The 24285-nt window shown below is 38.2% G+C and overlaps 2 protein-coding genes across 2 annotated transcripts in view; one reads left to right on the forward strand and one right to left on the reverse strand.

The window, feature by feature from the left end:
• On the forward strand, positions 1 to 13851 carry fkbp2 (FKBP prolyl isomerase 2). The gene is given in 6 exon segments (NM_001201141.1): positions 1 to 66; positions 4075 to 4235; positions 9452 to 9564; positions 9697 to 9743; positions 13255 to 13290; positions 13415 to 13851. Coding segments are annotated over 5 exon segments (417 nt in total). The 5' UTR covers positions 1 to 66; positions 4075 to 4076; the 3' UTR covers positions 13477 to 13851.
• ppp1r14ba (protein phosphatase 1, regulatory (inhibitor) subunit 14Ba) overlaps positions 13421 to 24285 on the reverse strand; it is a 16130-nt gene continuing 5265 nt past the window's right edge. Inside the window, exons 2-4 of the mRNA XM_017493326.3 lie at positions 17161 to 17244; positions 15896 to 15928; positions 13421 to 14756 (exon numbers count right to left, since the gene is read on the reverse strand). Of these exons, the coding sequence (XP_017348815.1) occupies positions 14673 to 14756; positions 15896 to 15928; positions 17161 to 17244 (201 nt within the window). The 3' untranslated portion in view covers positions 13421 to 14672. The remainder of the gene's footprint in view (positions 14757 to 15895; positions 15929 to 17160; positions 17245 to 24285) is intronic.

Raw genomic sequence — 24285 nt, forward strand, 5'->3', positions numbered from 1 at the left:
AAGCGTTAATCACTTACCCTGTTATAACGAAACTGACCGGGAACTGCCATTTTACCCCAATTACAGGTAATGCGAGAATGAAAATATTTTTTCATAGTTTTCCCACTCCTTTCAATAATACAGTGAGAAATATATAATCTATATCTGAATGGATATCACGTTGGTTTACTAGCTAGCTTTACTTTATCGTTCTGTCTCCAGCTAGCTAACCAGCCTAGCCAAGTGTCGCTACTTCTGCATATTACAAGCGACTTTGTATTATATTGAAGATTGTATTAAATAAGATTGCAGAATGATGTATCGGTTCTTTTTAATGAGTAATTAAAATATGTGTAACTGTGATTATATAAACCAGCTTTAGTATTAAATTAACACAGATGGTGTAGATTGACTGAGCTAGTTGCTAAACTCGTTTTATTGTTTCCAAGTCTGTAAAAACGTATTCGGGAGATTATATTTTCAATATAATCGGTTTATTTTAATAGTGGAATAATTTTCTTGCAACACTGAGAATCACGTGCTGTTCTAAATAACTCAGTTGTTTATGATAACGTGTACTAAGGCACTAGACTCTCTGCGCATGCGCAATGTTAAGAACGCTGCAGAAGGGTTTAAATCATTTCAGCAGATGTTAAATATTGTGGTTATGAAACGGAAACCTCAAAATCGTATATTAAAGGGTATACACACTCTCACAGAGCACTTTTTTTTTAAGGAACACTATACTAATATTGGGTAGGGTCTCCCTTTGCTCTTAAAACAGCCTCAATTCTTCGTGGTATGGATTCAACAAGATGTTGGAAACACTCCTTTGAGGTTCTGGTCCATGTAGACATGATTCCATCAGGCAATTCCTGCAGATTTCATGATGTGAATGTCCCGTTCTACCACATCCCAAAGATGTTCTACTGGTTCAAAGTTCTTTATTTGTCACGTACATATTACATATGTGCGATGTAATGTAGTAAAATGTTTTTCCTTAGTTACTCATCCCACAGTGTAATAACGAGCAGACCAACAACGACTGAGGATGTACACACACAATAAAACAGAATGTAGTAAAATAAAATACAGTAGATGTAATAAAAATTTTATAGGCTGTAGAATAAAATACAATAGACTAGAATAAAAAAAATATATAATGGACTAAAGGGAATATGATGTGTGGGAGCAGATATATACTGTCGTGTAAAGTGTATATAGAGTTTCTACAATGTGCAAAATAATAAATTTTTCCTTCTCTATAGTGCAGATTATTTTGTGTGAGATAGGAATATGCAGACTTTCAAGTGTTCGGTAGCCCGATTTCCTGAGGGTAGAAACTCTCGAGTCTCGCTGTGTTGGTCCTCAGGAACCGGTAGCGTTTCCCTGATGGGAGTAGTGTGAAGAGTTGTGTCCAGGGTGGTGAAAGTCATTGATAATTCTCCTGGCCATGGTCCTGCATCGCTGGGTGTAGATGTCTGTGATGCAGGGGAGAGAAGTCTTGATGGTGTTCTCTGCTGCCCTCACCACTCTTGATAGTGTCTGTCAGTCCTGGGTTGTGGTGATGCTCCTTGTGAGAAGACTGCTCACAGTCCCAGTGTAGAAAGCCCTCAACACTTTGTAGGAGACCTTGAACCTGGCCAAACTTTGTAAATGGTAGAGGTGCTGACGTGCCTTTCTCACTAAGCAGTTCATGTGTGTTGTCCATGAGAGGTATAGGACTCCTAGGTATTAGACGCTGCTCACGCTCTCTACTGTAGCCCCATTGATCATCAGGGGGCTGTAATTCCTCACCTGCTTCCTCCAATAATCAATAATCACCTCCTCAATTTTGTTGACATTCAGGGAGAGATTCTTATTGCAGAGCCATGTGGAGAGGACATCTACTTCCTCTAGGTAGGTTTCTCATTGTTGTTAGTGATGAGGCCTACCACCACTGTTACATCAGCAAACTTCACCAGCTTGTTGGAGCTATGTTTGGCCGTGCAGTCACAGGTATAGAGGGAGTACAGCAGGGGGCTGAGGAGCCAGCCCTGATTGACTCAGTTGCTGAGGGTGAGTGTGGAAGAGGTGTGATTTCCTATCCTGACCATTTGGGGGCGTCCGGTTAAGAAGCCCAGGATCCAGTGGCGTATGGAGGAGTTCAGCCTTTCTGCAAAGGTGTGAAGGGACAGTGGTGTTAAAGGTGGAGAAGTAATCCACAAACAACATTCTCACGTAGTTCCCTTTCCTCTGGTCCAGGTGGGAGAGGGCAGTGTGTGGTTGATGGCATCATCAGTGGATCTTGTGGAACGGTATGCATACTGTAATGGGTCAAGGCAACTGGGGAGGGAGCAGCAGGCGTAAGTTCTGATCAGTTTTTCGAAGCAATTCATCACTATAGAAATGAGTGATACTGGGTGGTAGTCATTCAGGGACAAAGGGTAGGGGAGCAGGAATGATGGTGGAGAACTTAAAACATGTGGGAATGGCCTGTTGATTGAGGTTAAAAATGGTGGTGAAGACTGGAGCTATTTGGTTAGCACAGACTTTTAGCACACATCCAGGGATGTTGTCCAGACCACATGCTCTTCTGGTGTTAACTTTGTATAACACTTTCCTCATGTCCAGTTATGAAATGACCAGTCCTTCCTCTTCCCCTGCTAGACCTGATTGTTCCTGTTCATGGTTTTCCTGGTTTGTGCTGGAGCTGGTATCTTCAAAACATGATTAAAAGATGTTCGTCATTGGCTAGGGAGGCACTGCCATTGTTTATGGTCGGGGGGGGGGGTTGTAGTCTGTAACAGTTTGTATGCTTTTCCACAGATGCCTGGAATCTGCTTGTTCAAACTGGGTCTCAATATCGGACACAGATCCGGTAACTGGGAAGGCCACCGAATAACACTGAACTCATGGTCATGTTCATGAAACCAGTTTGGGATGATTTTTGCTTTGTGACATGGTACATTATCATGCTGGAAGTAGCCATTAGATGATTGTGGCTATGAAGGGATGGACATGGTCAGCAACAAACCTCAAATACGCTGTGGCATTCAAGCAATGATTGATTGGTATTAATGAGCCCAAAGTGTGCCAAGAAAACATTCCCCACACCATTGCTCCACCTCCACCAGCCTGGACTGTTGACACAAGGCAGGATGGATTTATGGGTACATGTTGTTGGCAACAAATTCTGACCCTACCATCTACATGCATCAGCAGAAATTCATCAGACCAGGCTACGTTTTTCCAGGCTTCAACTGTCGAGTTTTGGTGAGCCTGCGACCACTACAGCCTCAGTTTTCTCTTCTTGGCTGACAGAAGTGGAATTTTCTGCTGTTGTAGCCAATTGTACAGAGTGGTTATCTGAGTTACCATAGCGTTTCTGTCAGCTCGAACCAGTCTTGCTGTTCTCCATTGACTTCTCATCAACAAGGCGTTTCCACTCGCAGAACTGACACTCACTGGATGTATTTTCTTTATTGTACCATTCTGAGTAAACTCTAGAGACTATTGCGTGTGAAAATCCCAAGAGATCAGCAGTTATACTCCTTTTAGTTTATTTCTGTCTTTTGCTTGCTTTCTCCCTCTTTCATCCCCTTTTTCCATTTTCCTTACTTTCACCATTGTACCACTGCGGTCTGAACAAACCACGTGAAATCAAATGTTTAGAATTAGTAGCGCAGACACTCGGTCTAGACTCCACATTCAAGAAATACATCAGATATGCACTGCTGTGTAAAGAAAATGTTTCCTCGAGGAAAACGTCTCTAAAGCGCTCTCATATCATCAAAAGCTGGCAAAACCTTTTTCTCTGTTATACCCAGAATGTCATTTCCGTATGTAGTCTTCCCTCTTGTGTGATTGACAAGATTGCAGTATTATACACCTAACAGTCGAGTAAAAAAAATCTCTGAATCTGTTTGTAATATCCTTTCAGGCTTCATCACTGTCTAGTATGTAGACTTCTTTAAAGCTTTTGTAATGTTACTACCTTCAGCTCACTTTTTTGCACTTTATGCAACAGACTCTACACATTGTTTAGTTTAGTTTAGTTTTAGTTACAGAAATGTTTTTCTGCTATTTACTGTAACCTTGCTCTTGTATTTACAGATATGAGGCTGTATTTGTTTCTAGCCGTGACCCTGATGACCCTTCTCACGGAGGTGGTAAACGGGGCTGAGAAGAAGAAACTCCAGATCGGGATAAAGAAAAGAGTGGAAAACTGTCCCATCAAGTCACGGAAGGGGGACGTACTGAACATGCACTACACCGTAGGTTTCTTATAACGCACTTAAAGAGACTGATAAGCGTCTCAATATTTACGTGCAGTATGAGTCCTTACCTGCAATATCTTAATATTTATCCCAAAAAAATCTAATTATTTCTATTTTGATGTTCTTTCTTTTTTTATATACTGCATGGCCAAAAGTTTGTGGACACCTGACCATCACATCCATACGAACTTGTTGAACATCCCATTCCATATTTATTCCCCCTTTGCTGTTATAAAAACCTTCAGTTTTCTGGAAGTGTTTTCCACAAGATTTTGGAGTGTGGCTGTGGGGATTCGTGATCATTCAGCTACAAGAGCATTGGCAGTGTTGGGTATTGATGTAAAGTGAGGAGGACTCTGGGGTGCAGTTGGTGTTCCAGTTCATCCCAAAGATGTTCAGCGGGGTTGAGGTCAGGGCTCTGTGCAGGCCATTTGAGTTCTTCCACTCCAACCTTGGCAAACCATGTTTTCATGGAGCTCACTTTGTGCACAGGGGCATTGTCATAGTGGAACAGGTTTGGGCGTCTTAATTCCAGTGAAGAGAAACTGTAATGCTACAGCATACAAAGACATTTAGGACAATTTTGTGCTTTCAACTTTATGGCAAAAGTTTGGTGAAGAACCACATAATTGTGATGGTCAGGTGTCCACAAACGTTTGGTTGTATAGTGCGTCTATGCTGCACGCTACATTTTCATCACTATTATTGAACAACTGAATTTCCCTCAGAGATGAAGAAAGGAAAAAACACGACTGGGCATACTGTTACAGGAAAATAATCACTGGTAGTGTTAGAAAATCTTTTGATGATGTAGAAAATATGAGATAGATAAGAATGAGAATAAAAGGCGCTGTCACACTGCCACAGCTATATCTTGTTTCGAGCGCTTGGGAGAGTTGCCATAAGACACAAACACACAAGGTCAGATAGCAAAGTCTCTCGGTTTATTAAAAAAGACGAGAGATAGATGCAGTAGCAAGAAAAAGTAGGTGAAACTTTTGGAATTTCATGGTTTTCATAAATTTGTCATAAAATGTGATCTGATCTTCATCTAAGTCAAGGGTATTGACAAATATAATGTGCCTAAAATAATAATAACAAAAAAAATTCTGATCCCTCTTGTCTGTATTGAACACACTCATTCAACATTCAAAATGGCAGTGGAAAAAGTAAGTTAACCCTTAGAATTAATAACTGGTTGACCCCCCCCTTGGCAGCAATAACCTCAACCAGGCGCTTCCTGTAGCTGTGGATCAGACTTGCACATCGTTCATGAGGAATTTTAGCTCATTCTTCCTGGCAGAACTGCTTTAGCGCCATCATATTCTTTGGACATCTCATGTGTATGGCTCTCTTCAAGTCACTCCATAGCATCTCTACTGGGTTGAGGTCTGGGCTCTGAGCCACTCCAAAAGGTGGATTTTGTTTTTCTGAAGCCATTCTGTTGTGGACTTGCTCCGGTGTTTTGGGTCGTTGTCCTGTTGCATCACTCAACGTCTACACAGTTTCAGCTGACGTACAGACATTCTCACATTATCCTGAAGAATTGTCTGATATACTTGGGAATGATTGCAAGCTGGCCAGGCTCTGATGCAGCAAAGCAGGCCCAAATCATGACATTTCCTCCACCATATTTTACGGTTGGGATGATGTTTTCATGATGATATGCCATGCCCTTTCTACGCCAGATGTAGTGCTGTGTGGTTTTTCCAAATAGTTCAATCTTAGTTTCATCAGTCCACAATACATTTTGCCAATACTGCTGTGGAGTGTCAGTGTGCTCTTTTGCAAAGTTTAGCCATGTAGCAGTGTTCTTTTTAGTAAGCAGTGGCTTCCTTCATGATGTCCTGCGTAGATACCCTGCTTGTTCAATGTTTTACGTATTGTAGACTCATGAACAGAGATGTTAGCCAGTTCCAATGATGCCTTCAAATCTTTGGCTGTCATTCGGGGTTGTTTCTTTACCTCATTGATGAGTCTTCGTTGTGCTCTGGGTGTCATTTTGACTGTGCGCCCACTTCTTGGTAGAGTAGCAACAGTCCCAAAGTGTCTCCATTTGTAGAATGTTTGCCTAACTGTAGACTGGTGAATTTTGTTACACTTTGTAACCCTTTCCAGCTTTATGTAAATCAACAATTCTTGATCGTCAATCTTCTGAAAGCTCTTTTTGCTGAGGCATGGCTCACATAAGCATGTGCTTCTTGTGCAGAGCAAACTCCAAAAGTTTGAGGGTTTTTCATCAGTCAAAGTAGCTGTAGTCCACACCTCCAAACTAATTTTCTTAACGAGACTCCAGGTGTGCTAAAACCTGACTCCAATTAGCTTTTTTGAGGTCATTAACTCAAGGGTTCACATACTTTTTCCACAAGCACTATGAGGTTTTTTTGGTTGTTCTCAATAAAGACATGAAAGATCAGAATGTTTTGTGTGTATTATTTTAGGCACATTATATTTGTCAATACCCTTGACTTAGATGAAGGTCAGATTACATTTTATGACCAATTGATGCAGAAAACCATGAAATTCCAAAAGATTCACATACTTTTTCTTGCCACTGTATATAATCAGACAATAGTTTTAATTCTTATTGGTTAGACACAAATCATCAAATAGTCATGTGCCTCAGCAACAGGTGTGATCATGGGTCAAGGTAAAAACAGCGGGCCGTTGGTACATCGTGTACGAAGTGAGAGGAGTAGCATGTTTTTGCCAGATAAGAGAAACTAGCAGAGAAAGACACATTCCTGTGATATCGAGGAGATAAGAAAAAGGTCACAGTGTTCTCAAGAGGGAGAACTCATGAGCTAAAGTAAGAGAGCGTGTCATATTAATATTTATGAATGCTCTCTTAGGTCTCAACGGGACCTGTGCATGCTCTTTGGTGATAGGCATCTTGAAGCCTCCACAGAATTAGTCCTTCCCTCAACTTATATATACAGAAAAGAATGTGAATACACAGAAACCTATATGTGAATGTGTTAAGGAGCAGAGGCCCCCTAAGGGCAGCTTGATTGTGAATGTTTCAGTTTCTCAGCTATTGAGGATGTGATACCGGGTTCGCTTCAGTCGACTGGTGTAGATCCACTGAGGCTGTGAATTTGCAAGCTCGGTGGTTAGTGTGACTGCCATCACCTTCGCTGAGGGTTAAGACTTTTACCAGTATTGAGTACTGGGAGGAAATGGAGAGTAGGCTTTTCTGCAGGTAAAGGGAGAGAAGCAGAGACATGCACACTTCAATTTTTCAATTAAGGCTTGAGTATAATCGCCAACAATCACGACCAGGCCTCCTGCAAAAGAAATGCCAAGGTGACCTTTATTCCAAGGGGTTGGAAATGGCCTGCCCATTAAGATCTCGAAAGGAGACAGTTGTGATTTGTGTGGACGTGGTGTCATTCTGATTTTACAGAGAACTGCTGGGAGCAGATCTACCCAGTTTTACATTAATAAAATTAGAATAATATTAACCATCCCTCTGTGAAACACAGTGAAAATGGTGCACCAGAAATGGTAATACTGAATTGGGCAATGCAGCGCGGACATTGGGGCAACGAATAATACCATCTGAGGGAAAATCACAATATCAACATCATGAGGTAACCACGCATGCATGAACAGGGGAAAAAACAGTGTTATGATCAATGTATGGCGATGATGAGCCGTCTTTTTTTTTTTTTTTTCCATTTATGCCCATTTTTAATTCCCTGGGGCCAGTTCGGAATCAGCAGAATCGTGACCCTTGACACTCAATACAGTTAAGCGTAGCGGGAGGAGGGATACTGAAACGAGTGGCATGTGAGATAGGTTTACCATCAGCCACTTTAAAACCCCTGGCATGCCATATCTTAACAAAATCATGCGCAACAACACAAAGGCTTAACGAGAGTCTGTGTAAATGGTGACGTTCTGGCCTTGAAACAGACGACAAGCCTGAGTCTGAGCAACCAGTACAGCAGCCTGTGCGGACTTGTAAGGAATAGAGTGTGCTTCATGAACAATGTTGAACAAAGACGTGTGTGTGTGTGTATATATATATATATATATATGTATATATATGTATATGTATATATATGTGTATATATGTATATGTATATATATGTGTATATATATATATATATATACACACACACACACATATATATATATGTATGTATATATATATATATATATATATATATATATATATATATACACACACACACACACACATATATATATATATACATATATATATGTATATATATGTGTGTGTGTGTGTGTATATATATATATATATATATATATATATATATATATATATACACACACATATACATATATATACATATATACATATATATATATGTATATGTGTGTGTGTGTGTGTATATATATATATATATATATATATATATATACACACACACACACACACACATATATATACATATATATATATATATATATATATATAAAATATCAGACAATAGTTTTAATTCTTATTGGTTAGACACAAATCATCAAATAGTCATGTGCCTCAGCAATAGGTGTGATCATCGGTCAAGGTAAAAACGGCAGGCCGTTGGTACATCGCGTACGAACAAGTGAGGGGGTAGCATGTTTTTGCCAGATAAGAGAAACTAGCAGAAAAAGACACATTCCTGTGATATGGGTTGTCGAGGAGATGAGAAAAAGGTCACAGTGTTCTCAAGAGAAAGAACTCGCATAAGCTAAAGTAAGAGAGCGTGCCATATTAATATTTATCAGGTGTTCTGTGACCAAACACGAAAGGGAATTACTGTTACCACTCTGAAGTTGATTATTTCCCTTTAGCAGCATCTCCTGAAGTGTTTTATTAGCTTAATACCAGTGGTATATGTAAATAGTTATTTAAAATTGTACAAAGTCTGCATACATGTTAGTTCCTGTTATCAGGACAGTTATGTTATACTTACAATTACATAACACTGCCACTGGAGACTCCTTCCATAAGGAGGAGTCACTTTACAAAGATTATGTCTTTCTGTGTTGAAATAAGACACATTTTAATATTATTATGCGAGTTAGATTAAGTGGAGCATTTGCTATGCAAGCCCCCATGAATGAGCTGTTACTAAAGCATGTGTAATGCAGTACCATTACCTGTATCATATCCCATACTCTATTTGGTGAATAAAGAAATTTTGATTCTGATATTGCTTATGTGACTGATTTTTTTTTTTTAAATTGACTCTAAGGGAAGGCTGGAGGACGGGACTGAATTTGACAGCAGTATACCGAGGAATCAGCCCTTCACCTTCACCCTGGGGACTGGGCAAGTCATTAAGGGCTGGGACCAGGGGCTGCTAGGGTGAGTCCGACTTCACATGTTGGGATTTTGGCTCAATCTTTGCTTCTAGCAAGGATGAGAGTTACCGAGCCAAGTACAGCGTGGAAGTTTAAATGTGTCGTTGATTGTGTGACGTCTCTCTTTTGTTCTCAGAATGTGTGAGGGAGAGAAGAGGAAGCTGGTCATCCCATCTGAGCTCGGTCAGTATATAGTGTATAGATTTTGGCCTAGACGTGTCATGTGACATCATCACAGCATGCATTCAGTCAAAACCCTCTTCGATTCATTTGTGTCAAACATGAGTACAGCTAAAAGGTCTCATTTACTGACATCACTGCGAAAGACAGTGCAAAAGAATTTCGTGCAGTTGCAATTTCAACAATTCAAGTAGTTTTCGACTCCAATTGCAAGTTGCATCAAGCATTTTGAAAAAGGCTGCAGCAAAATCAAGCATTTTAACTGCAACCCAAAATTTAAAAAAAACTCTATAGCAAAATCCTGTATAGGGAATGATAAACGTCCAGCAAGGGCACCTGTCCTTCAGAGTTTTGAAAATGGAGGTGTATTTAAGTAGCTCTACACATCATGTGACCTGCCATTCAAATGCTCATTTAACTTTCCAGCAGGTTATTTGAATTCTGGCACATTTTCAGAGAGCTCTTGAAATTAGAGTGCAGCTAGATGTTTGCAATTTGCTGGTGTAGGGAATTCTGTAGGAAAGCATCAATAGCAAAAGAACGGAGCTGCAATCCTGACGATGTGAGAAGCTTTTGATCAGGAAATTTGTCATCTTAGAGGCGGAATGTTCAGATTTTTAGTTTAGTTGTTTACTCTTCCATAATGTGGGAATAAATTGAAAGTATATGATCATATGAAAGTTATATAAGCATAACTCTGTTATGTAAGGAATCGCTCACTTCATGGTGTCCTGTAATGAAAATAAACAAAGACAGTGCAATGGCATTTTTCCAATAACAGCACAGTATTTTCTTCTTCTTCAACTGCAGCAGTGTGGCAATGCTAACATATATTTTAAATAAAAAATGACACGTTGTACTTTTTAATCTATTTAAAGTTACATGTAATGATGCGGAATGTCCACGAAACAAGTTAGTTCCTGTTTTCACTTATAACAGCTCCAAACAGTCATTCCCTCACCAGCCTCTTTTTTCCCCCGCTCTTGAAGTAAATAAGAGGAAAAAGACGCAGCGTCACTGAGAAACCTGAAAATGCAACGTCCAACATCGTTAAAAAAGCTTAAAGGAGCATTTTTACTGACACTGGAGACTCCTTCCATAAATGTTAAACATCTCTTTACGAAAAGCTTCACTATATCAAATGATGTCTTTTCCTTTCCTATACAGCAACACAATTGTTTTCTCTTAAAAATGTAACTCCATATTATAATACATCAAATGTTAAAAATGAGTTACAATCAAATGACAAATAAATCATTTTCTTAACCCTTTACTGCATGGTGTTGCCATATGGCAACAATTAATTTATCTCCAATTTTTGGATAGGCAGTAATACAAAATGACTATTTTCCTGTGAAACTTTAACTTCGGCATAGCCAAAAAAAAAAAAAAAACATGATAAATGCAGTGTCACATGACCAAGAAGTGTTGTTTTCACTTCCTTTTCTGCAGTCACATGGCATGGTGAAGGTCATCATCAGATGGCTCTGAAAATGTGAAAAATTTTCAATATTTATGCAAAACTGTTTAAAGTTGAAAAATGAAACACTGAAAAGTTAACATTTATTTGCCGTCATTAAAACAGCTTTATATATTTTTAGTATTCTGTCAAATGGTACAATGGAATTGTGATAATAGAACTGTGGTATGTGCACTCATGAATTGGAACAGGCCTGCACGGCAAAACAGACACTAGACTTCTCATAGTATATTTACATTTTTTTCATATTCAAAGTAAGAAAAACTGTTGTAGGAATGTTCTAAATTTTATCTTTCAAGAGAAAGGATTAAAAAGATACTTCACCCAAAATATGTTTGGATCTAATTTTTAAGATAAGTTCATCCACATACATTTTACAGCTGGGTTAGGGTTTCTAGAAGATAGAACCTTTACATGCTTACTAGGTGGCAAAAAGACCTGGAACCTGTAGTCTGAAAAATGGAGTAATTGGAATTGTAATTTCATACATCTTGTGATATTTTTTGATTATATGATACTTTCCACCATTGCACATTGTGGCCATATAGCAATAATTTACCAACTTGAACAAATTCAAGTAATAAAAATACAGTTTAAAAAACATTTATGTAAATGTAGTAATTCATGCAATAGAGGGTTGAGAATGTGGCATATTCAATTTAAAAAACATTTTAACTTTGACCCATGTATAATGTGTACATTCATATATTACATAAATATATAAATAATAAATACATATTACATAAACATTTGTATTCTCCTCAGTTTCTGTTTACACTCAGTTAAGTGACTGTAAAAAAAAAGAAAGGAAAAAAAATACAAATTAGATATATAATTTATTATATATATTTTTTGTAGTTTTTGATGTTTTGAAGTGTCTGTTTTTACAAAATGCCATATAAGACACACCTAAAAGACAAGACTTAGTCGAATTGTAGTTGCATGTTATTTATTTTAATGAACCAAATGTTAAAAAAAAGTTAGAATTTGGAAGCAATTAATTAATTAATACGTAAATAAAACCAACAGCAATATGGTGAAATGAACAGCAGTGAACACGTTCGCATTAGTTCTCACCCCTTCATGTGTTGGTTCTGCATTTGTGGCTGATTTTCTTTGCCAAATTCTATACAAATGCTCTCTGTGGTAGTCAGACCTGTGCGTGTGTGTGCGCGAGCATTTGTGTTCTACATTGTATTTGTGCTTTAGTACCAGGCCTTCATTTCTGTGTGGAAAGTTTCAGATTTATGCTGGATTATTGATTTTATTTGAAAAAATGAAAAAAAAAAAACCTTGTATTTTATCACATTTCCCAATCACTTTCAATGTGGGGTCAGTATGACCCTGAACACAGTGTGTGACACTTTTTTTTTTTTTTTTTTTTTACACATACCTTCAGAACAACTGAATCAAACCCAGATTGTGTGTGTGTATAGATAGATAGATAGATAGATAATGTATGAAAAATTACAACATCTTATGCCACTGAGATGAAGGGGACCATGTTTATTAAACAAGGAAAGTTCAAATGGGGGCTCATACACCCCAAACACCAGACTAAAAGCAGCCAACAATTGTGTATATGGGAGGTATGCCAGTAGAAGTGATGCAAGCCAATATATTATGCATGTCTACAGTATATGTTGGGTGTGTGAGACATCATTTGTCTCTTTAATGATAATACATGATAATTAAGGCATGTGGCTTGTCTCTGTGATTAAAAAAAAAATCTTTAAAAAATAAAATAGCCAGTATATATAAATAAAATATATATATATATATATTTTAATCCCTTGACTTGTGTTTTCTTTTCAAGCTGTACCCTAACAGGGTTTTGGTTTGATGATCTTATCTTATACTCTGATTTAGCAAGGGTGTGCTTTTGATGGAGACTAAAAAGCACTGCTATATGCCACACTGGATGAGGGCGTTTGCTAAACATTGTAAATAGTAACTGGCATTATTAATGCTTAAGTAACCTCACATGTAGCGTATATTTGTATGTATGTTTGACAACTTTGTTCTGTGTATTAGGTTATGGTGACAGAGGTGCACCACCCAAAATTCCAGGTATGTATTATAAATCTAACACCTTATATCTGATGGGCCTGTAACCTGAGAGCACAATTACTGTAGTACATTAGGTATGTTCCTCTGGTTTTGTTTTTTTAAATATACTTTTGCCATCCTCTAGGTGGAGCCACTCTCATCTTTGAAGTGGAGCTGTTGAGCATTGAAAGAAGGTCTGATTTATAGTGCAGCGAATCAGTCTGCTGTAAAAATCAGAAACCCTCATTTTACACTGTACATGCACTGAAATTAGCCAATCACTGTTGCTCTGGAGACTATAATCAGGAAATTATTCTTTCTTGGGTGGTTTATTGTGTTTCAGAGATTAAAGTCACATGTACAATCAATAAAATAATTCAAATGAATAACACCATCTCCATTGGAGCCAGCATTGTTTTCAGCACCATTCTTTATTTTCTTAATCTTACTACACACACTTGGATGCAAGAGTGCATACAGTACAGTATTTCATTCCAGCAAATAGGGATTGTGTTTACTTCTTGTTGTCAAACAATTGAAGTTGAATTGTTGAGTGGAATAAAAATTTTATGTACAAAAAAATGTCTATTTTTTGAGCTATGATACTGCTGTCAAACATTTCACTCTGGTCTCATTAAAGTTGTATTGTTCGATCTGCATATAAGGAGGCTGGTTAAAAACCCGGCGTAACAAAAATGCACTCAAGGTATTGCTACAGTTCAGATTGAATTTGTTGATCTAGATATTATATCCTTCTGTTTTAAAGCATACAGAAGCAATCTAGAGCACAAAGCAGAGATTTAGTGTTCAGTTCGGTTATATCCTAAAGTCCTACTAAATGGAAAAATCTCAAAACACGCAAAAGCCCCAGTTTCCTCGTTCCCCTTGTTCCCCCATTTCACTTCAAAATACATCATAACCTAAGACATTTCATTTAAAACAATATCACTCACTGTGTCGTTTCTAATAGCTGCCGTAGCCCTTATAAAAGAAAAAGCAAAGACATAAGGTGAGATCTACATGGACGGAAAAAGCCGTAACCTAGTTTTCTACTCAATTACAGATGCACAAAGCCATGTCCTATGGCACTTAGTGTTTAAGCGTACAAAACTGAATAACTAACCATTCCACAACACGTCCTGTCCCTTACAGTATTTTAAGCTAAAAAGGGAGACTAGCACACACTCTATGGGAATAATATATTAAGGAAACAGTAGTGAAAGAAAATAAGACAGTTGGAGTGATTAACCTGCAGCTGAGATTGGCTTGGCTGAGCTCCTCGCTCGCCTCCATTTGACACACTGTATTGGAGTAGTACGGTCTGTGTGCCCTTCTCCACCGTGCACGGTTGGAGGAACAGGGTAATGGTGGTGGTGGTGGTGGTGGAGGAGCTGGTGGGTGGTTCATGGGGTTATGTCCCCCTTCTTCTGTGGGGTATTGAGCTTCTGCATGCCTCGCACCTTCTCCAACAGTGCAGCCACAAAGTCCTGTAGGAACGCAACAGTGGATAGAAGGGTATTTCTGGATTGTACCAAAAACTACACATGAAAGCATTTGACATTATTTAACAACTTGACATGGTTTGAGGCAAGTGTGTTGTTTTGGCATAAAGTTTTAATTCTAATAGGTGGTCAAAAGTTAGCATTACTTGTTAGCCCTAGCTAGATCATAAACTAAATATCACCCAGAATCGTTAGCCTAAAAAAAAAAAAAAAACCCAGGAAAACTTTTTCCACCATTTCAGGGTCACGGTGAGAAAAAAAAGTGTAAAAAATATTATCAGCTGTGTAGTCAGGAACTGCTTGTTGGCATCGGTGAAAACTGGGAGCTGGATGGTGGACTTTTAGGTGATTCTGCAGTAACGTGCAGTAAACTAAAAGAGTTGTTTTTTTGTTTTTTTTTAAAAAGGTACAATTTTTATAAAAACCTTTTAGAAATACATTGACTTTTTTTGTTGACGTGCTGTTCAACATGTTTGAATGCGTCTGAGCACAGGAGTAAACATATTTAATCTCTTTATAATTATCACCATTAACATTACTGGTGTTGATAATAAGTGTTAGATTTGACACTTCAATTTAGGCCCATGTAATATTTTTAGGTCAAAATATTCATCCTTTTTTTTTAAATATCATTGACAGAGAGAGACCATTTTTGGCTGAAATTTTTCAGTGGCTTCCCTAATAAACACACAGTTACATTGATACATTGAACAGGTTTGAGCCCCTTAATTCCATTCTTGTAAACCTACAGCATGCAAAGTTATTCTAAACAATTGAGTGCTTCCAACTTTATGGCAAAAATTTGGGGAAGATGGTCACATGTCCACATACTTTTGACCATATAGTGTAAATGTAAAAAAGTGGGTAGTTTCATAAAGTGGGTAGATTTCAAAACTATATAGTAGAAAATGTCGAATTTTCACCATGTTAAAAGGTTTTCCCAGTTCACCACACATTTTGGCTCAATGACTACATTTACAATAAGTGCTAAATTTGTGATCATTTGTTTAGCTGAAACCAAAAGCATTCATAACTGACTTACTTCACAATACACAATAAAGTGAATTATAGGATTTAGAGTATAAAAAGTCTGTGACTGAACAGCTTATTAAATATGGACTTACATCATTAGGTTTGTAACAGTCAACAAGCAGCATCTGGAATAAAAACATTTAGAACATTTTTTAACATTTATAAAAATAAATAGACCAATGTCCTGCTTCCTAGAAAATGAGCTCAGGTACACAAGCGTAATGAGGATTTAATACAGTAATTGCAGACATAAGTATTCGGACCGTAAACTATGGACTTAAGTGCTATTAAGTTAAGTATAAGGTTGTTGTTTTTTTTGAGTGAGTGAGTGAGTGAGTGAGTGAGTGGCGTGGAGTTGAGTTTGAGTAAAATGGAGGCTCTGAATGTCCAGCTCCACTGTGACAGTTGATGTGATGCACAATGTGTCGTGCTGAATTTTATGTTTTCGGCTGTACATACACTCTAAATAACTATGGAATGCCATATTACATACATAAATATGGCACTATTAATTAAATTAGTAATGTCATCCCTTTAAAGAGCACAAAAGTTTTTGTTTTTTTAAAATTAGACATTAGAGGTGACAGCATCTTAATTGGAGACTCTGCTCAAAAAGAGACCTGTTTTAGGGATAGTTATGAATCAACATTATTGGAAAACTCCATCTCTGACACTACTCAAGGAAAATCTTCAGAGGCATGGACTACAAGCAGGGGATTTGAATTATCTAAATGAGGAACCCAGAAATTCGACTCAAGCAGGTGCGTAATCTCTGAATAAGCATACCTTTCCCAGTGTAAATATTGACCTAGCGTTTTTAAGTCAGAATACAGCAACCTTTTAACACACTTATCACTGTTTGTCTTTACTCTTCTACACTTGTGTACTGTGATGATTTATCCAGAAGAGTACGGATTCCCTTGTGAGCCTGGTTCCTCTAAAGGTTTCTTCCTCATGTCATCTCCTTACTACTTTTGCCTCTGGTTTTCTCATTATGGATCTAAATCTACATACAGCATTCTGCAAAGCTGCTTTGTGACCACGTGTATTGTTAAACGCGCTTTACCAATTATACTGAGCGGACTGATTTTGTCGGTTACAGTTTGTTCACAGTTTTATTAGTATGGTGCCCAAATTAGAAACGGCAGCATTCTGAAGAAATGCAAAATAAAATAAAATGCCAGCTGGAACAATAGCCTTCAGACCCCAAAGGCAGGAATAATGTCATGGCTGATGGGTGTGTGTTTGTTTGTTTTTTTTTTTTTTTTTACATAAAATAAGTCGAAATGTCAAATTAGCATAGGTATGCATGCATATTCAGTGAGATCTTTGAAGCTAAGGAAGAAAAGGCACAAACCTTCACTCTGATGGCTCTCTCTACATCACTGGGCAGGTCCAGCAGCTCGTCCACGTCAATCTCTAGCTCGGGCACTTCATCTTCCTGCAGTGAGAGAAAACAGAACTGCTTAGTAAGCTTTAAAGAAGCATCTCCTCAACAATATATTGTTGGTTCATCAAGTAACTAATATCCCTCCATGGACATTACATTTTACATTAGACATTAAATTTTAAGCTAGCGGTCTGGGAAGGTAAAGGCTCCAGTGCGATTCCCAGTCCCATGTTTTGGTTGTCTGGAACCTGACAGTAAAAAATGGTAGCAAACTTAATGTAGTAACATAAGCAGAGCTAGTTAAGCCATTGAATACAGACTACAAGAAATGATCAAACGAGTGCAAGATTATTATCCTCTTCTAACAAAGTTTCTAATGCACATCATGCTTGTGCTCTCGACTAAAAGGCAGCAAGATGTTGGCCACCATTTTTGCTATAATATTTAGAGTTCTGTCCTTGCATTACACGTAAAAGATCCTGTTATTTCTGGCTAGCCTCTTAATTTTCTCTCAACATGTTTAACTGTGAGGTAAGTGCATGTAGTAACCACGAGAGTTACAGTGAAGGGAAATAAAAATTCAAATACTTTTATTAATATTGTTTAAATATTATTTCAGTGCATACAGTCATGTGAAAAAATAAGTACACCCCATAGAAATGGTTGGCTTTTTTGACATATTTGAACGAGCAAATATTTGATCATCTTTGAAACAGTGCCTATTAATGAAGTTGATATACTTGAACAAAACCATAAGGAAAATTAGCTTTTTCAATCATTTATTCAACAGAAATATCAATAGATGTGATATTCTTCTGTGGAAAAACTAAGTACACCCTTGGCCTCAGGAGCTAGTAATGCCCCCCCAGAAATAACTTCTTGTAGGCATTTTGCATAATGTCCAGTTCCTGAGGCAGCAAAGCAACCCCAAACCATAAAATTTCCACCACTGTGCTTCACAGTTGGTATGAGGTACTTCTCCTGAAAAGCTGTCTTTGTTCTGTGCCAAACATGTCTGCTGTTACTGTAGCCAAGCAACTATCTTTGATTCGTCTGTCTTTGCCTGGACTTTGCCTATATGCTCAGTTGCAAACTGTAGTCTTGCAAAGGTTTTTTCCTGGCATACCTCCCATGCAGGTCAAATTTGTGCAATCTCTTTCTGATTGAAGAAGCATGCACTGACACCAACAGTAGCAAGACTTCCTAGCAGATCCTGTGATGAAATTTTGGGGTTCTTGCAGACTTCTTTTTGCGTCAGACGGCCTGCTCTTTGGCTGAATTTGCTGGGAGAGGTTTTTGAAATCTACACTATTTGTAGATTATTTTCCTTACATCAGAATGATGTATTTCAAATAATTTGGATACCTTTTAAAATCTCTTGCCAGACCCATAGGCATCCACAGACTTTTTTCTGAAGGCCTTACGGAACTCTTTGCATGATGACACCACACACCTCAACAGCCAAGGGACAACAAACACTAGATATGAGAGGGGTATAAATAAGACAGGTTCCACCTGTACTTAAGTTTGTACTTATAAATATGAACAAAAGGTAAGTATTTATAAGCATAAATAAAGATGCATAGGTGAACAAGTATTCAGACACTATAAAGAACCACAGTTAGAACTTTGTTACAAAGCCAGTGTTGGCAATTACAGCTTTGAGACGTCTATGGTAAGGAGTAATTTGCTTTCTGCAGTATTGTGGTTTAATTGTGATCCATACCTCTTGGAAATAATCTAAAAAATATAATAATTGCACACATCCCAAATGTGTTCTGTTGGATTCAGATCCGGTAACTGGGAAGGCCAATGAGCTCATGGTCATGTTCATCAAACCAGTTTGAGATGATTTTTGCTTTGTGACATTGCATTATCATGTTGGAAGTAGCTATTAGAAGATGGGTAAATTGTGGCCATGAAGTGATGGACATGGTCAGTAACAAACCTCAAATACACTGTGGCATTCAAGCAATTATTCGTATTAATGAGCCCAAAGTGTGCCAAGAAAACATTTCCCACACCATTGCTCCACCATCATCATCCTTGACTGATAACACAAGGCAGGTTGCGTCCATGGACCCAAATTCTGACCCTAACATCAGTGTGCCTCAGCAGAAATTGAGATCAGACCAGGCTACATTTTTCCCAGTCTTAAACTGTCCAGTTTGTGTGTGTCTGTGCCCACTGCAGCCTCAGATTTCTGTTCTTGGCTGACAGAAGTGGAACCCAATCTGGTCTTCTGTTATTGTAGCTCATCTGGCTCAAGGTTTGATATGTTGCACATTCTGAGATGCTTTTCTACTCAACACAATTGTACAGAGTGGTTATCTGAGCCTTTCTGTCAGCTCGAACCAGTCTGGCCATTCTCCATTGACTTCTGTCATCAACAAGGCATTTCCATCCAAAAAACTGCCACTCATTGGACATTTTTCCTTTATTGCACCATTCTGAGTAAACTGTAGAGACTGCTGCATGTGAAAATCCCAGGATATCAGCAGTTATAGAAATACTCAAACCAGACCGTCTAGTACCAACAGTTATGCCATGATGAAAGTCACATTTTTCTCGCATTCTGATGGTTGATGTGAACATAACCCAATGCCCGTATCTGCAAGATTTTATGCATTGCACTGCTGCCAGATGATAGGATGATCTAATTGCTGCCAATTAATTGCATGAATGATTAGGTGTACAGGTACTCCCAATAAAGTGCTCAGTGAGTGTATATAAATTACATATTTTTTTATTTTTATAAATACAAACATTTTGTTAATATTTATAAGCACAAAGTTAAAAGGTATCAAGTGTGTAAATTTGAAGTGGACATGTTTAATTCCTCTCACAGTATACAGTTTTGCACAGCATTTTTGTTGTATGTCACACAAAAGGTGGTGAGATTTAACATAAGACGTACATATATGGCCAAAAGTTTGTTTTGTGAAAGGAAAAGTATTTCTTTTTCTACATAGATGACATCTGTTTCTTCCGGGTACTCCACTTTCCTCCCCCAGTCCAAAGACATGAATGGTAGGCTGATTGTCATGTCCGTAGTGTATGAATGGGTGTGTGAACATGTATCTGATTGTGCCCTGCGATGGATTGGCACCCTATCCAGGGTGTACCCCTGGAATGGGCTCCAGGTTCCCTGGGACCCTGAAGGTTAAGCGGTATAGAAAATGGATGGGTGGATGGATGACATCCATGTGATCATGTCTCAACTTTGTCTTTCATCATTTTGTCTTCCTTTCATCTGATGAAAAGTACATTCACAGATGGTTTACACAGCCGTGAGTAAGCCAATTTTCTACGGTCTTTGTCCCCAATTTCCTTCCAACACAAAACAGGATGGGCTGAAACCAGTGTGTGTGTGTGACAATAACCCTCATCCCCTTCCTGTCAACATAATAAAGGACACATGCGTTCAGTGTGTTCTATTCTTTCTGCAAACATAGCCGAATAAACCCTGTCTTGGCTTTACTGTGACATCAATAGCACTCTTCAGCCCTGTAGCAGTTGAAACTGTGATATCACAAATCCAGTCATTAGCCATTTCCACCATCTCTGCCTTTCACTCCTTCTTGAATCTACAAGCTCTTTTAGATCTTTGCCATTTCCTTTCCCTCTGCTTGACAATCTTCACAGCTTTCAAGGACAGCTGTCATTGCACCTGGCTTTAAATCACCCTCGCTGCCCATCACTCACACATACAGTTTCTCTCATGCTGTGCTATTGGGCACTATTCAGTTCAGTGTACAGTACATGGAGAAAGAGCTAAGAATGGCATTGGGATGGGGAAAACATTCATCTATTTGCTTACTTCCCATAATATGAATTAAATGCATATAATTAGCTCATCATACTTTTGAGTTAAACTACATTACTCACTGCTTTTTCACCTAGCTAACAGACTTCCAGCAAGCATAACTTGGGACTGGCCAGCACAGTGTGTGTACAGAAATTATACACACCTAGCACTTTAATAGGAACATCTATACACCTACTCATTTATGCAGTTATCCAATCATTCAATCACATGGTAGCAGCATAATGCATATCATCATGCAGATACAGGTCAAGAGCTTCAGTTAATGTTTACATCAAACATCAGAACGAGGAAAGAGTGTGATCTTGGTTACCAGATGGGCTGGTTTGAGCATTTCAAAAACTGCTTATCTTCTGGGATTTTCTCACACACGTCTCTAGAGTTTACACAGAATGGTGCAGAAAAAAACATGTGGCAGTTCTGTGGGTGGAAATGCCTTGTTAATAATAGAGGTCAGAGAAAAATGGCCAGACTGGGTTAATCACTCTTTACAACCATAGTGAGCAGAAAAGCATCTCAGAATGCACAAAACATCAAGCCTTGAGATGGATGGAGTCTTCTTTTCTGCTCACCAAAGAATTAATAAAGTTCAGGAATGTGTAAAGGACATCAGACACTGGATGCTTATTACCTTCCTTTTACTTAATTCTGAGAAGACAGAAGTACTTCTACTAGGACCACATGCAGCTAGAATTAAGCTTTCTGATTACATGGTAACTCTGGACGGCCTTTCCGTTTCATCCTGTGCAGCAGTAAAACACCTTGGCGTGATTATTTACTCCAGTCTTTCATTTGATGCTCATGTAGATAATATTACTACGATAGCCTTCTTTCAATTCAGAAATATTGCTAAGATAAGAAATATAATGTCACTACATGATGCGGAAAACTAGTTCATGCTTTCTTCACCTCTAGGTTGGTTTATTATAATGCCTTACTGTCTGGATGTTCCAGTAAGAGCATAAACAAGCTCCAGTTAGTCCAGAATGCAGCTGCAAGAGTCCTTACTAGAACCAGAAATTATGACCACATCACCCCCATCTTATCCACACTGCATTGGCTCCCAGTAAAATTTCACACTGATTATAAAAGAATATTAGTAATTTTTAGTAGTTATTAGTGTGTTGTGGTGAACTGGGATGTTTGGATGCCCCCCCTTTCACACAGTCACCCAGGTTTGTTGATGGTGGTGTGGCTGGCTGTCTTATGTCCCAGAGAGCCCTCATGTCTGTGTTACCTTCTGGCTCTCCCTTTTAGTTATGCTGTCATAGCTAGTCTTGGCTGGAGTCCCTGCTTTCACTCACGCAAATTACATTGTCCTTAACCATTACAGGGCAATAAGCGTACCCAACAATCTTCCTCTCTTTCCCTCTCTCTTTCTGTTGAGCTGCACATAATGCTCCATAGATACTATGATCCTGACCCCTCCTGTTCTCCAGACCTACCTGATCCATCTTGATGCCCTACTTCTGCTGCTGCTGAGGATGGCCCCACATGGTGCAGCCTAAAGATCATTGAGATTGCTTAGGATGGTAGCACTTAAAACCCATAAAGATGGCTTTGGACTTCAATTTATATGAACAGTTATGCTGTGATTGCTAGGACTACAATTGCTATTATAGCCTTAGCACTGCAATTGGGCCATTCTACGGAAATGTGCGTTTTTCTGTCCCTGGATTCATAGAATGATTACACTTGGAAAAAAAACAAAAGACACTTTATTGTTACAATGTATTTATAGTTTAAAGTTTTTAAGTAAATTAATTTTAAATAAACAAACAATGTTGTTTGAACAATTACACCTTCTTGAGCCATCAATGTGGCTATATTTGTTTTTTCCATCAATTATATAGAATTCCAAGCACCATAAAAGTGCTTGTCCCCACTGTCATGTATAGAGGTGAGTGCTGTATTTTGAAGTCAGAAACATTTTTTTTTAAACCATTTAAACAATAATGTATGCATAACAATATAAAGGACTTTTTTTTAAAAAACCTAAATGTCAAATAAATATTATAAAATATATAATAAAAGTAGTTGTCCCCTGGAGTCACGTCATGTCACTGGTGTTACCGTACAATAAAAGTCTCTTATTTTGAAATAAGAACTCCTACTGATGTCATAATTTGACTTCCTGTGGCCCCTTCCCTGAGGATCTATGAAGAAAGGCACATGGTAAGTCCACTGTCTCTTTTTAGTTATTAGAAATGTCATTTATACCATGATTTAATATGAAGCTTTTAGTTGAGGTCACTGGTATGACATTTTATTCTTAGGGGAATGTAAAAAAAAAAAATGAACACAAATGGATTTAAATTACATATTAAATTACATTTAAATTACATATTTTATTGTGTATGCCATGATTTACAACACGTGGCTTGAGGCGCTGTAGCAGCCATTTTGTAAAATGCATTTTTCTTGAAAATTGTAACTGATGTTACCTTACTTATAGGTAACACCAGTGACTATGAGTAACACCAGTGATTCCCATGTATAAATAAACTTTATTCAAAGCTGTTTCTTGAGTTCTCTTGCATAGAACATCACTCAGTTTTCAGGATTATAACTTCTGTCTCGTTGTTAATGCTCCTTTGCACAGTCATGGCTAAATTGAGTGCAGCTGAGAAGCAGTGGCAGTACAGGCAGCATAGGGATGTTGATCCCGAACGCAGAAAAGGATATTTGCAGAGCAGGAAGCAGGGCTATACCAGAGATGTTGAAATGAAAAAGAGGAAAAGAGTGAGTGAGTTAAGTGAAAGAGAGAAGAGTGCACAACGAAAGGCATGTAGGGTCCGTCAGCAACGGCACAGGGCAGGAGTTAGGGCAGGAGCGGTGACCCCTCCATCATCACCAGATAGCAACCCATCACCCAACGTTTCAAGGTACTAACTGAACTGTTACAGATCCAGAAATCAAGAGTGATAAAATAGTTTGATATTTATCTATTGAATAGATAAAATGCACGTTTACTATTCACATTCACACACTTTCTGAATTTGAATAGTAAATGTGCATTTGTATCATTCTTATATACATGTATATGAGAGAGACTTTTTTCAAGAAAATACTTTTGTTTTACAGACAACGACAACAAGGGAGGCAAGCACGTAGGACGTTTGACTGTTTATGCTACGGTCTAGAGGAGGTTACTTTTGTAGCTATGGATGCAATTGATGAAATGGATTAAGAGTTTAGACCCAATATCATCGAACATCATCACAGTGGGCAATGGTGTGTTGTTTGCTGTGATGATTAACCCTACC

The sequence above is a fragment of the Ictalurus punctatus genome, chromosome 18, assembly GCF_001660625.3.
Source record: "Ictalurus punctatus breed USDA103 chromosome 18, Coco_2.0, whole genome shotgun sequence".
Lineage (NCBI taxonomy): Eukaryota > Metazoa > Chordata > Actinopteri > Siluriformes > Ictaluridae > Ictalurus > Ictalurus punctatus.